The following is a 13,862-nucleotide window of genomic DNA, read 5'->3' as shown; positions in this document are numbered from 1 at the left end:
CAGGTGCAGGTTAGGTTAAATGGTTACAGTCAGGGGAAGGGTTAGCTAACATGCTAGTAGTTGCAAAGTAGCAAGTAGTTGAAAAATTGGTAATTAGCTAAAATGCTAAAGTTGTCCATGATGAGATTCAAACACGCAACCTTTGTTACCTAGATTTTCATCCACCACAATCAACATGTCATATGTAGCTCTCCTAAACATATAATACTCATTTGAGTGTTACGGATGTACACTTACTATGTTACGTCGTCTATGAGACCAGGCTGTAAAGCTAGGTTTGACGTTTTATTATTATGTTCTGAAAGGCAATGCTTAATGTTTAGCAAGGGCCCCTTTAACAGGACAGTAAGGGAATTAAATATGCAAGACTAGATATTAATCAATAATGGTTTCTGTCTTATACCACTCAGCCAACGATTTTTGTGGGGAGAATTTTTTTTCTTCAATATTTTATATGCCTCATCACTTAATGCATAGCTTGGTACAGGGTAAATAAAAGCTATTTTAGGCCTACTACATGTTATTAGTTTCATCGGACTTGCGGCCCTAAAAGTACCTCACCCTAGAAAACATTTTACACACCTAAGGAAACATCATGGGACATTGATTTGTTCAGAATTTATTGAGAAAACACGGCCGAATTATTTTGACAGCTTGCTTGGTTGTTTGAGCATCGCCCAAATAAACAATGGATAAACAGATCTACTTACTCGAATGCGAAGAACAAGGAGCAGGTGCCAACAATGAGAAATAAGGTTAGATAGAAGACGCCTTTCTGCCGGGCCATCATTACGCGTCCATCACAGCAGAAAGTGTTTTTCCCTGGGAGCTTTTCCCATTTTCGTACCTTCCGTGTCATCATTACCGCCGACATACTGACAGGTTTTGATCAACTCAGTAAGCTATAGTGACATATAATGTTTATAGGCCACTGTAGGTAAATTACAATATTTACTTGACTTTCAAAACGAAAATTATACGGTAAAGTACATTTCCCTGTGACAGGAAATATCCGTGAGATGTTTTTTTCCTTCACCTTTTATACGGGCGATTCAGCTCACAAATATGCGTATTCCTATACACACTCCACGTTAGTTGTTCTGAAATGACATGATTGTGAAGCACATGTCGTTCGTGTTATTCATTTGAACAAATCCATGCATCTATCCATATTTTCGGCAATCAAAGTTCTCCTCGTTTCAGTGCGTCCACATCCTTCCAGTGCCAGAAGGCTTCCATTCTAGAGTAGAACAGTAATCAGTATCTTAAATTCTCCCCTTTAATAACGGAATTTGTTTGAGTCAGATCTTTTTGGCCCAAAGGAAAGAAATCCAGTCTTGCTACTCGCATCAGGAGCGTGGACCTTGACCGAGTGACATCCATAAAACTGATAATACATGCGCGCACATGACAGTCATCGCTTGGTTTATGTTGATATTAGTCTATTCAGTAAGACATAATACATTTTTTTTAAAGCAAAAAAAAAAACAATAGTTCTATATCATAAATAATCGTTGCCTAAATAAGGTGTAATGGTTTTGATTTCCCGCAAGACGCGATGCGAGTTTGTCTCGTTTCTAATCAATGGGTGCAGGAAACACGCCTAGATTAAAATGTCTTATTTTAAAGGGGCAGTACAGAAAGCAAGGAACAAAGGAGGTTGAGTTCTCTATTTGAAACATTGGGATATTACGCTACCAATCAAAAATATAAACGCAACAATTTCAAAGATTTTACTGAGTTACAGTTCATATAAGGAAATCAGTCAATTTAAATCAATAAATTAGTCTGTAATCTATGGATTTCACATGGCTGGGAATACAGATATGCATCTGTTGGTCACAGATACCTTAAAAAAAGGTTGTACGTGTCGATCCAGACCATCCCATACATGCTCAATGGGTGACATGTCTGGAGAGTATGCAGGCCATGGAAGAACTGGGACATTTTTAGCTTCCAGGAAATGTGTACCGATCCTTGCGACATGGCCGTGCATTATAATGCTGAAACATGAGGTGATGGCGGCGGATGATTGGCACGACAATGGGCCTCAGGATCTCGTCACAGTATCTCTGTGCAATCAAATTGCCATGATAAAATGCAATTGGATTTGTTGTCCATAGCTTATGCCTGCCCATACCATAACCCCACCGCCACCATGGGGCACTCTGTTCACAACGTTGACATCAGAAAAACCGTCGCTGACGCTATGCCGTACACGTGGTCTGCGGTTGTAAGGCCAGTTGGATATACTGCCAAATTCTCTAAAACAATGTTGGAGTCGACTTATGATAGAGAAATTAACATTACATTCTCTGGCAACAGCTATGGAGGACATTCCTGCAGTCAGCATGCCAATTGCTCCTTCAAAACTTGAGACATCTGTAACATTGTGTTGTGTGACAAAACTGCACATTTTAGAGTGGCCTTTTAGAGTGTGTTCTGTTCTATTGTGTTCTATTCTACTGTGATCTATTCTATTGTGTTTTAGTTGACCGTGTTCTATTCTGTTGTGTTCTATTCTATTGTGTTATATTCTGTGTTTTATTTTACTGTGGTCTATTCTATTGTGTTCTACTCTAGGCTAGAGTCTCTATTATCATTGTCAATAAAAAAAACAACAAAGAACATAATTGTGTCTGTAATATGCATTCTCCATAGAGAACAAAGCACACAGATGTTAGCCTACTCCTGAACAGAAAAGCATCAGTAGAAAATCTATATCTTTCATAATAAAATTAGCCTATGGAAAAATCGTATTGATCAGTATTGGTCAGTATTGGTTTAAAATGCCCATTTTCACAATTTAGGCAAATTAGCAAATTCTATCAGAACAGAAGGAGATCTGTGCAGGGCATAACCCATGCTTAAAGAGCATCAGCAGGAACTCCAGTGAGGATGAGAGAGTCGTAAAGGAACTAGAAGAGTCAGAGAAGGGATGGGGTTTGGCAGATCCTCTGGAAGGGCTGGACCGGAGATAGTAAACAAGCAGAGCGGGAACCATTCTGTCTACATCATCACCACCAGGGATTCTGTCTATTTCAATCAGCCAATTTATGACTTGTCAGAGGCCACCATCGATGAGTAGTTTTAAACTTGAGTTTATTGTTTCATTCGATATCATCATTCACAGTTGTTTTTTTAATCATAATGTCACTTGGGATGTCAGGATGTAGGCTTTTAGAACGTTTTACCCTCTCTAAACAGTGAGGTAAAATCAGGGATTAATATTAATTGAAAAACAATTAATTAATTGATTTATATAAAACATACTCTGGAATACTGTAGGTTATGCCATGTAGGTTCTTTGTATGTTAAATAATTGTATTTCTGATAACTGAATGACAATTCTCACCAAAAAAACTATATCAATGATAAATGTTTATTATTGATAGCGTTTGCACATGATTTTCATGGTGAATCCCTTAACCTGTAATTTGAACATGCAGAATCACATAGAATGCCAAGATATCCTTCCAGTTATATAAACCTCCATCATAAAACCAGATGTTCTAAAGACAGACATTTAATGGCCCATGTTTGTTCCCTTGTTTGCTCACTTTTCCACATCAATGACACTTACGTAAGTTATTGCCCACACACAGAAGAGATGCAGAGCAGGATGTAGCCATTAACAAAGTCTCGTGAATTCATAACGACTGTCAACAACTGATAGCATTCATGTCCCTGACATCCTCAGCAAATGTTTGATGTTCCAATGTTCTTTTATTTAACTGGAAATATAAGAATTGTCTCATTGTTTGATCATCTGTTATCTCTATGTCTCTAATAAAGAGTCCCAGGGACAGGGGTTGATAACCATTTATAGACTTACATAATTTCTGAGTTTCTAATCAGTTAATAGCTGAGACCAGATACAGCAGGCTGTAATAATGCTTAATTGGGTAGAGCCTTGTAACAACAATGATGTCATCAAAGGCTACACTTTAGACTACCTAGAACCAACAGGTTCTTCGACTGTTCCTGTAGGAGAGCCCTTTTAAGTTCCAGGTAGAACCTTTCACCCTTGGATGTACCATTGTACTGTATCTAACTATGTGTGTGGGTGTGAGACTGGGATCTGAGGATGTGGGTTTCCCATTTTGAACTCTGAGTTTTGGTAATTTGTCTAAAAGCGTTGAGTATTGTGTGGCCGTGTCAGGTGCCTCCACCTAGTGGTTAGATATAATCATGACAATTCAGAAAACAAACAACTCAGTTCTTTTCTCAATAAGTTTTGCTCAACTGCATCCTCTCCTCCATCCTCTCTTGCCTCCTTTTGAAAAAGGTCAAAGGTAATCGAAGAGAGGCAGCGAGAAGAGTGATTGTGGCAGAAAATGCGCTCAAATTAAATGAGAAGCTTCTTCTCCAAAATACAGCAATATAACTGTTTGTGCCTCTTGAAACGGCATAGCAACAAATCTAATCAAATTGTATTAGTCACATGCGCCAAATACAACAGGTATTGTTAACTTACAAGCCCCTAACCAACAATGCAGTTAAAAAAATCTGATTAAGAATAACAAATAAAAGGAACAAGTAATTAAAGAGCAGCAGTAAAATAACAATAGCGAGACTATATACAGTGGGTAACGGTACAGAGTCAATGTGCCGGTTAGTTGAGGTAATTGAGGTAATATGCACATGTAGGTAGAGTTATTAAAGTGACGATGCATAGATAATAACAGAGAGTAGCAGCGGCGTCAAAGAGGGGGTGGGGGCAATGCAAATACTCTGGGTAGCCATTTGATTAGATGTTCAAGAGTCTTATGGCTTTGGGGTAGAAGCTGTTTAGAAGCCTCTTGGACCTAGACTTGGGGCTCCGGTATCGCTTTCCGTGCGGTAGCAGAGAGAACAGTCTATGACTAAGGTGGCTGGAGTCTTTGACAATTTTTAGGGCCTTCCTCTGACACCGCCTGGAATAGAGGTCCTGGATGGCAGGAAGCTTGGCCCCAGTGATGTACTGGGCCGTACGCACAACCCCCTGTAGTGCCTTGCGGTCGGAGGCCGAGCAGTTGGTATACCAGCCAGGATGCTCTCGATGGTGCAGCTGTAGAACCTTTTGAGGATCTGAGGACTCATGTCAAATATTTTTAGTATCCTGCGGGGGACTAGGTGTTGTCATGCCCTCTTCACGACTGTCTTGGTGTGCTTGGACCATGTTAGTTTGTTGGTGATGTGGACACCAAGGAACTTGAAGCTCTCAACCTGCTCCACTATAGCCCTGTCGATGAGAATGGGGGCGTGCTAGATCCTCCTTTTCCTGTAGTCCACAATCATCTCCTTTGTCTTGATCACGTTGAGGGAGAGGTTGTTGTCCTGGCACCACACAACCAGGTCTCTGACCTCCCTATAGGCTGTCTCGTCATTGTCGGTGATCAGGTCTACCACTGTTGTGGCAAACTTAATGATGGTGATGGAGTTGTGCCTGGCCGTGCAGTCATGAGTGAACAGGGAGCACGCACCCCTGAGGGGTCCCTGTGTTGAGGATCAGTGTGGCGGATGTGTTGTTGCCTACCCTTACCCCTTGGGGGCGGGGCATCAGGAAGTCCAGTATCCGGTTGCAGAGGGAGGTGTTTAGTCCCAGGGTCCTCAGCTTATTGATGAGCTTTGAAGGCACTATGGTGTTGAATGCTGAGCTGTAGTCAATGAATAGCATTCTCATGTAGGTGTTCCTTTTGTCCAGGTGGGAAAGGGCCGTGTGGTGTGCAATAGAGTTGGCATCATCTGTCGATCTGTTTGGGCGTAATGCAAATTGGAGTGGGTCTAGGTTTTCTGGGATAATGGTGTTGATGTGAGCCATGACCAGCCTTCCAAAGCACTTCATGGTTACAGACATGAGTGCTACGGGTCGCTGGGCAGCTCTCGGCTGTGCTTCCCTTTGTCGTCTGTAATGGTTTGCAAGCCTTGCCACATCCGATGAGTGTCGGAGCCGGTGTAGTACGATTCGATCTTAGTCCTGTATTGACGCTTTGCCTGTTTGATGGTTCATCGGAGGACATATCGGGATTTCTTATAAGCTTCCAGGTTAGAGTCCCGCTCCTTGAAAGTGGCAGCTCTAGCCTATAGCTCAGTCAGGATGTTGCCTGTAATCCATGGCCTCTGGTTGAGGTATGTACGTACGGTCACTGTGGGGACGACATCATCAATGCACTTTTTAATTGACCGAGTCACTGGTGCTTCCGGCGAGGGAGAACTTTGTACGCGTCTCTGTGTGTGGAGTAAAGGTGGTCTAGAGTTTTTTTCCCTCCGGTTGCACATTTAACATGCTGATAGAAATGTAGTAAAACAGATTTAAGTTTCCCTGCATTAAAGTCCCCGGCCACTAGGAGCGCCGCCTCTGGATGAACATTTTCCTGTTTGCTTATGGCGGAATACAGCTCATTGAGTGCGGTCTTAGTGCCAGCATCGGTCTGTGGTGGTATGTAGACAGCTACAAAAAAATGCAGATGAAAACTCTCTAGGTAGTTAGTGTGGTCTACAGCTTATCATGAGAGCAAAATCTTGAGACTTCCTTAGATATCGTGCACCAGCTGTTGTTTACAAATATACATATTCCGCCCCCCTTGTCTTATCAGACGCTGCTGTCTATCCTGCCGATGCAGCATATAACCAGTCAGCTGTATGTTGATAATGTTGTTGTTCAGCCACAACTCCGTGAAGCATAAGATATTGCAGCTTTTAATGTCCAGTTGGTAGTTTAATCTTCCTTGTTGGTCGTTGATTTTATTGTCCAATGATTGCATGTTAGATAGTATAATGGAAGACAATGGGTGGGGATCGCCTTCGAATTCTCAGAATGCAGCCCGACCTCCGTCCTCTTTTTCTCTGTCTTCTCTTCACGCAAATGACGGGTATTTGGGCCTGTTCCTGGGAAAGCAGTATGTCCTTCATGTCGGGCTCGTACGATTTGTTAAAGGAAAAAAAAGCTTCTGCTAGTTTGTGGTGAGTAATCGCTGTTCTGATGTCCAGAAACAATTTTCGGTCATTAGAGACGGTAGCAGCAACATTATGTACAGAATAAGTAAAAAAACAAGTTACAAACAACGCAAAAAAACTAACAAAAACACATTCGGTTAGGAGCACGTAATACGTCAGACATCTTCTCCGGCGCCATGATAAGTACACTTCCTCAAAATAGTCTATATTCATCTCAGACAACTTTTAAATTAAGTTAGTTGTGCAGGACATTTTATAGATAAAAGGATAAGTAGCATATTGTTTTCAAATGTGTGTGTGCTTTTCTCAACTGACAATACAACATCTGATTCAAAGGGGGTGTGGCAGAGGGGAAGACCGTCTTTCATTTGCCTATTAACGAATTGACACACTCCTCGACCACTCAGTTTCCGGGTCATGGAAGACAGCGGAGAGAGGACGGAGGACATGCTTTTGCCCAAATGAGAAAAGGCCTCATTGCAGACAAGCGCATTTTAATCCACTTCCCCTCTCCTCATCTTCTCTCATCGATTACTTTTGATCTTTTTCAAAAAGTAGGTTCGGAGATAATGGAGGGGAGAGTACGCAGGAGTTGAGCAAATCCAGTTGAGAAAAGGCCATACTCTCCTCGACCACTCGACCACCTACAGGTTTCTGGGTCACGGAGGACAGGGGAGAGAGAGAGGGCAGAGGACGTATCCTCCACTAAAATTGGAGTGGAGGATAAGTGTGTGAATGATACTGAATCGCTTCTTGTTGGGATTTGTTTGTTGAGTAAGGATGCAAATGTGGGACACCCGCTTAAAGTGTTGAAAATGGTGAAGTATGCGTTTGGAAAAGTGGAGTCAGAGTGACTCGGAATTATCTTATTTTGATGAAATGCATTTCTGAAGAGCAGAGGAAGATTGCAGAGGGCCTCCCCTATTACTAGCCTATTCATCCTCTCTTTTGTATCGTCTGAGATCCCCAAAGATTGGAAAGCTGCTGCGGTTATCCCCCCTCTTCAAAGGGGGAGACACTCTTCGAAAGCCAAGTTAATAAACAGAACACCGACCATTTCGAATCCCACCGTACCTTCTCCACTATGCAATCTGGTTTGCGAGCTGGTCATGGGTGCACCTCAGCCACACTCAAGGTCCTAAACGATATCATAACCTCCATCGATAAAATACATTCCTGTGCCGCCGTCATCATCGACCTGGCCAAGGCTTTCGACTCTGGCAATCACCCATTCTTATCGGCAGACTCAATAGCCTTGGCTTCTCAAATGACTGCCTCGCCTGGTTCACCAACTACTTCTCAGATAGCGTTCAGTGTTTCAAATCGGAGGGCTTGTTGTCCGGACCTCTGGCAGTCTCTATGGGGGTGCCACAGGGCTCTTTTCTCTGTATATATCAATGATGTAATGATGTCGCTCTACTCCTTTTTGGATCAATACACATCTAAGACTCCAACCATCTACCTCATGTGTCTGCATCTGGGTCTCGCCTTGTGTCCTGATAGGTGTCGAAAGTTTTGACTGGTACTATATGTAAATGTTACATTTCTATAAAAAAATATATAGTTTTGCAAAGAAATTGAAAAACCTGTTTTTGCTTTGTCATTATGGGGTATTGTGTGTAGATGAGGATACTTTTTTCTTAATCCATTTTAGAATTAAGGCTAATGTATCAAAATGAGGTTAAGGTCAAGGGGTCTGAATACTTTCCGAATTAACTGTATGTACACATGACAATACGCACTACACATAAGGACAATCAATTCTAATTAACTTCATATTACGTCATGTAGGCAACTACTGTAGATCGGAGAGTATTCAGGCAATTTTGTAATTGCTTCAAATAACCTAATGATAGGTTAGAATTGTTTTGACGTATTGCTAACAGCAAGACAAATTGTGAAGGTATGCTGACCAAAATACGATTGATCTCTGTGTCACAGTATCAATCTGCACATCGAGTTCAATTTGATCACAGTTCAATACAAATCTAACTGTCCAGCCTACTGATGAACCTAATATCACTGTCTGTGGGTCCGAGGGCTGCCTGACTGGTATGTAGGCTAACCTCAATGTCTGTTTTTAGCATGTAAGCGGACCAACGTTTTTGAAACAAAATAAAAATAATACATTTCATTGCGGGAAGGAGGAAAATACAAAATACTAAAATAAATCAAACATCCCACTCCTTCAGTTACAGTTCAAATCACGTCCCTACACAGGATCAGGTGCCTGTGAGGACAGAGCATTCATCGACAGGATTCCTTGTAAGACTTCTGCAGAAAAGTTCCTGAGTCACAAAAAACGCTCACAACGTTGCCTATTTTCTCAATTTCTTCTTCATTTGCTCTGTGCAGTTAACCAAAATAATAAATGCTAGAAAGTCCACCTTCTTAACCTGCAGCACGTCAGGATCCCTCTGACAAGGAACATCATCTTGTGTCTCTACTCCTACTACCATTACTTCTTCAACTTCACTCCTTTCTTCTGTTTCACACCTGTTTGTCCTAGCTAATCAGCCTTGCAATACGGGACCAATGCTGCCGCAGACCGGAAGTAGAACAGAGCATGTGCAAAAATTGACAATAATTACATTATTTATCAGAACCACTGACCACTAATATACCCTCTGAAGTTGGAATGGTGTAGATAGGCTACTTACCAGGTTCCAGGCTCTGTTTCGACTCCTGGTTCGGCCAGCCCAAGCAGGTTATATTATGTTAATTTGATTGTGACAAATATTATACCAATATGAAAACACAAATAGGTCTGCCAAAAGAGTGGAGGCTAGGCTACTCAATCCATCTCTCAACTGATTTCCTGTCAATCCCATCTACTTCTATGGAATATTGGCGATCACATAATTTAATGTGCATCCCGTTACCTACTATGCGGGATGGAAACAGGAGTCCCCCAAAAAACTGAACAAACTATCAAAAAACGACCAAGAAATTTATAAAATAAACTAAATCAAACAACTTTCTTGTTAAAAAAGTAAAACAGATCTGATCCCTACACAGGCTCAAGGGGAACCTGGGAGGGCTGGTCTTCCGGTGGCAGTACCTCTTGCAAGTCTTCAGAGTAAAATTCTTAAGTCCCAAAATGTTTTCTGCCGCAGCCACAATAATGTCCTGTTTCTTAGACCTCTTTGAGACTTGTGCTGTACAATTTATAACTGTGGCAATGAACGCAACAAAATCCACCTTTTATCTTTTGTCTGGCAGCAAACATTTACTACAGGCTGTGGTGTATCCACTGCAATGTCTTCACTAGCTTCACTTGTTTTCTCAATTATTTTAAAATCGCATATGAGATTCGATTGACCACTAACTTTTGTCACCTCAATCTACTTCACACTTACAGGGCACTCCAGAAACTCAGATTCATGATCCTCACCACAATTACATCACTGTCATCCTTCTACACACCATTCTTCAGTATAAGCTGTTCGTCTGCACACACTTGAAATATGGCAAAATCCCTCACAATTCTTACACTGCAGTAGTTTGGGGACGAAAGCTCTTAAGGCGTATCTTACATAACCAAGCTTCACATGCGTAGGTATTTGCTCTTTATCAAAACACAACAGCACCAACAGACTTTCTTATTCTTCTCCATTCACCCAGCGGTTAGGACACCGGGCACCACCCACACCAGGAATTCTCTTCAGGTATTTAACCTGAACACCCGTCATCACCCTTGAGATGACTCCTTTGAAGGGTGCTCCACTGAGAAGTTCAAAACACAAAACTTCTGTTGTCCGGACTCTTTTGAGGCCCTCTGCAATCTTCCTCTGCATAGGGGTTGCAACAATTTCGGCAGATCATTTTAGAAAGAGAGGGTCCAGATTGTCTAGCCCAGCTGATTTGTAGCGATCCATATTTTTCAGCTCTTTCAGAACATCAGCTGTTTGGATTTGGGTGAAGGAGAAGAGGGGGGGGGGGGACTTTACAGTTAGGAAAGCTAGCCTTAGCTTTCCTAACTGACTGACTATATTGGCTCCTGACTTCCCTGAAGAGTTGCATATCGCGGGGGCTATTTGATGCTAATGCTGAACGCCACAGGATGTTTTTGTGCTGGTCAAGGACAATCAAGTCTGGAGTGTCATTCCTTTAAGACATGAAGGTCAGTCAAGCCCTCCCTGGAGTCTACTGCTACAGCCCTCCCTGGAGTCTACTGCTACAGTCCTCCCTGGAGTCTAATGCTACAGCCCTCCCTGGAGTCTACTGCTTACAGTCCTCCCTGGAGTCTACTGCTACAGTCCTCCCTGGAGTCTAATGCTACAGCCCTCCCTGGAGTCTACTGCTACAGTCCTCCCTGGAGTCTAATGCTACAGCCCTCCCTGGAGTCTACTGCTACAGCTCTCCCTAGAGTCTACTAATGACCAAATGAAAGAAAACAACAGATCACTCTGAAACATATCTTGCAACAAACGTGGCTATGCTTTTTCTGTACATATCTGTTTACTGACAGTGGACAAATTGTTTTGTTGATTAATGGGCACATGGCTCTTTGGATCATTGATCCATGCAAAGATTAATACATGAATGAGTACTCTATCATTAATTCAAGTTTCAAGTTTTAATGTCACGTGCACAAGTACAGTGAAATGCCTTTATTTCCAGCTCCAGACCCAACAATGCCGTTATATCGATGTAGTACTAACAAAAATACAAGTTAGAACAGCAAAAAACTTCTTTTTTTTAAACACAGGTAAGTCAGAAGCTATATACATGGTCAGTATCATATTTAAAATGGGCAGGGATACTGGAGTGACGGAGGTAGATATGTATAGCGGTAAGGTGACTAGGATATACAACACAGTAGCAGCAGCATAAATGATGATAGAGTGAGTGTATACTTGTATGTAGAGTCAGGATAAATGTTTGTGTGTGATGGAGTGTCAGTGTGCGTGTTTGTGTAGAGTCCTGTGAGTGTGCATATAGACAGCGCAAAAATTCAATACAAGGCTACACTGTCTGTGTAGCCATTCGGTTAGCAATTTAGCAGTCATGGCTTGGGAATAGAAGCTGTTCAGGAGCCTGTTCGTGTCAGACTTGATGCACCGTTACCGCTTGCCGTGCGGAAGCAGAGAGAACAGTCTATTCATGCAAAAGTGAACTTGAACCCGTTCGTACTGCTCTCCCCTGTTTGTCTCTTGTCTGCAGAACTCACTATCTTCAGACAGTGTTTTTTAACATCTCTGTTGATAGTCATCAGCTCAAGATCACAAAGTAATAGTAGGAGAACATAAGTAATATTTGATTGTATGTATTGACAATGCAAATGGCCTTTCCTCATCCAAATACACCTTTGGCATTAGTGCAAGGAATTCTGGAAACACGCTTCACGTTGGCCACTAGATGTCTCTAGACACTCCTTTTGTATCTTTATGGCAAAGAGGTGAGAGCAACAGACAAGCATTATCTCTGTGGCTTATGCAGTTAGTAGCCTCCTACCCTGTCGATTGCTTTAGTTCTTCAGTCATATTTTTCCAATTGTCTTGTCAACGTGTGTGATTGTCCTGTCAATTTTAGATGACAGGTTTGTGTCTACTCCCTCTGCGCTCTCTTTATGTTATGCAGAGGCACATCTGGGTCATGTTCATTAGGGAACACTGTAGCAAAATATTTTGCAACGGAAAACGAAAATGAACGTTTCTTATTGGACAAGTCCAGGTAGTCCCTCCATTTTTTTTCAGTCAGTTTTCGTCCGTTTGGTGGCTAATGAAAACATCCCTGATACTGCTCACCTGATGAATGCAAGCCTGTGCTTCCACACACAAGAAGGTGCCTCACAAGCTCAGACACAAGCTTTGAAAAATAACTTTCATTAAGAAAAGAGCACAACGAGTTAAAAATCAGAAAGACTACCAGCACTAAATAGTCTCTCCCATCACCACATAATGAATTTAATTTAAAGACCATCTATAGTTGATGAGGTTTTATGGAAATAATGTACTGCTTGATGTTATCAGGCGATCGATAGTGTAATTACCCAATGTAAAAACAGCATGAGAAATGCTGATGTAGCTGATGAATGGTTCGCTGTTTCTGGATCGCAGCTATAAGCATTTTAAATCACCCAGTGTGTCCTTGCACACAACCATACAGCATGATGATACCTTGGTTGACCATGGGCCATAGGGAATAGGGAGCCATTTGCGATGCAGCCTGTGTAAGTGTTGGATCAGTGCAGCCAAGTTGTATAGCCTAGTCCTGTCCACACTAATAACCGCGTTCAACAAACAGCCATGTTTGACAACCATGTTTTAGAATGTTTATTATGACTGAGTAAGTGTGCCGATATCGCAATTAGGTCACGGTGGATAAAAATCGAGTTCAAATTCAATGGTATCCCTCAATGACCTGCAATAAAGGCAGGAAGGAACAGATGGTGTGAAACAGATGAACACAAACTGCAGCGACAGTGTGTATATATATATATATATATATATATATATACAGTGCCTTGCGAAAGTATTCGGCCCCCTTGAACTTTGCAACCTTTTGCCACATTTCAGGCTTCAAACATAAAGATATAAAACTGTATTTTTTGTGAAGAATCAACAACAAGTGGGACACAATCATGAAGTGGAACGACATTTATTGGATATTTCAAACTTTTTTAACAAATCAAAAACTGAAAAATTGGGCGTGCAAAATTATTCAGCCCCCTTAAGTTAATACTTTGTAGCGCCACCTTTTTCTGCGATTACAGCTGTAAGTCGCTTGGGGTATGTCTCTATCAGTTTTGCACATCGAGAGACTGACATTTTTTCCCATTCCTCCTTGCAAAACAGCTCGAGCTCAATGAGGTTGGATGGAGAGCATTTGTGAACAGCAGTTTTCAGTTCTTTCCACAGATTCTCAATTGGATTCAGGTCTGGACTTTGACTTGGCCATTCTAACACCTGGATATGTTT

At 41.7% G+C, this 13,862-nt stretch overlaps 1 protein-coding gene across 2 annotated transcripts in view; it reads right to left on the bottom strand.

Annotated features, from left to right (window-relative positions):
* LOC110488959 (palmitoyltransferase ZDHHC9) overlaps positions 1 to 1,605 on the bottom strand; it is a 42,921-nt gene extending 41,316 nt beyond the window's left edge. The window contains exon 1 of one of the 2 annotated variants that reach the window (XM_036943122.1): positions 711 to 1,605. In XM_036943122.1, the coding sequence (XP_036799017.1) occupies positions 711 to 874 (164 nt within the window). In that variant the 5' untranslated portion in view covers positions 875 to 1,605. The remainder of the gene's footprint in view (positions 1 to 710) is intronic. The other variant, XM_036943123.1, reaches the window with a different exon arrangement.
* Between the last annotated feature and the right edge of the window lie 12,257 nt (positions 1,606 to 13,862).

Source organism: Oncorhynchus mykiss, chromosome 14 (genome assembly GCF_013265735.2).
Source record: "Oncorhynchus mykiss isolate Arlee chromosome 14, USDA_OmykA_1.1, whole genome shotgun sequence".
In the NCBI taxonomy this organism is placed as follows: domain Eukaryota; kingdom Metazoa; phylum Chordata; class Actinopteri; order Salmoniformes; family Salmonidae; genus Oncorhynchus; species Oncorhynchus mykiss.
Note: the sequence above shows the minus strand (reverse complement) of the source record. Positions and strands in the feature narration are given on the sequence as shown.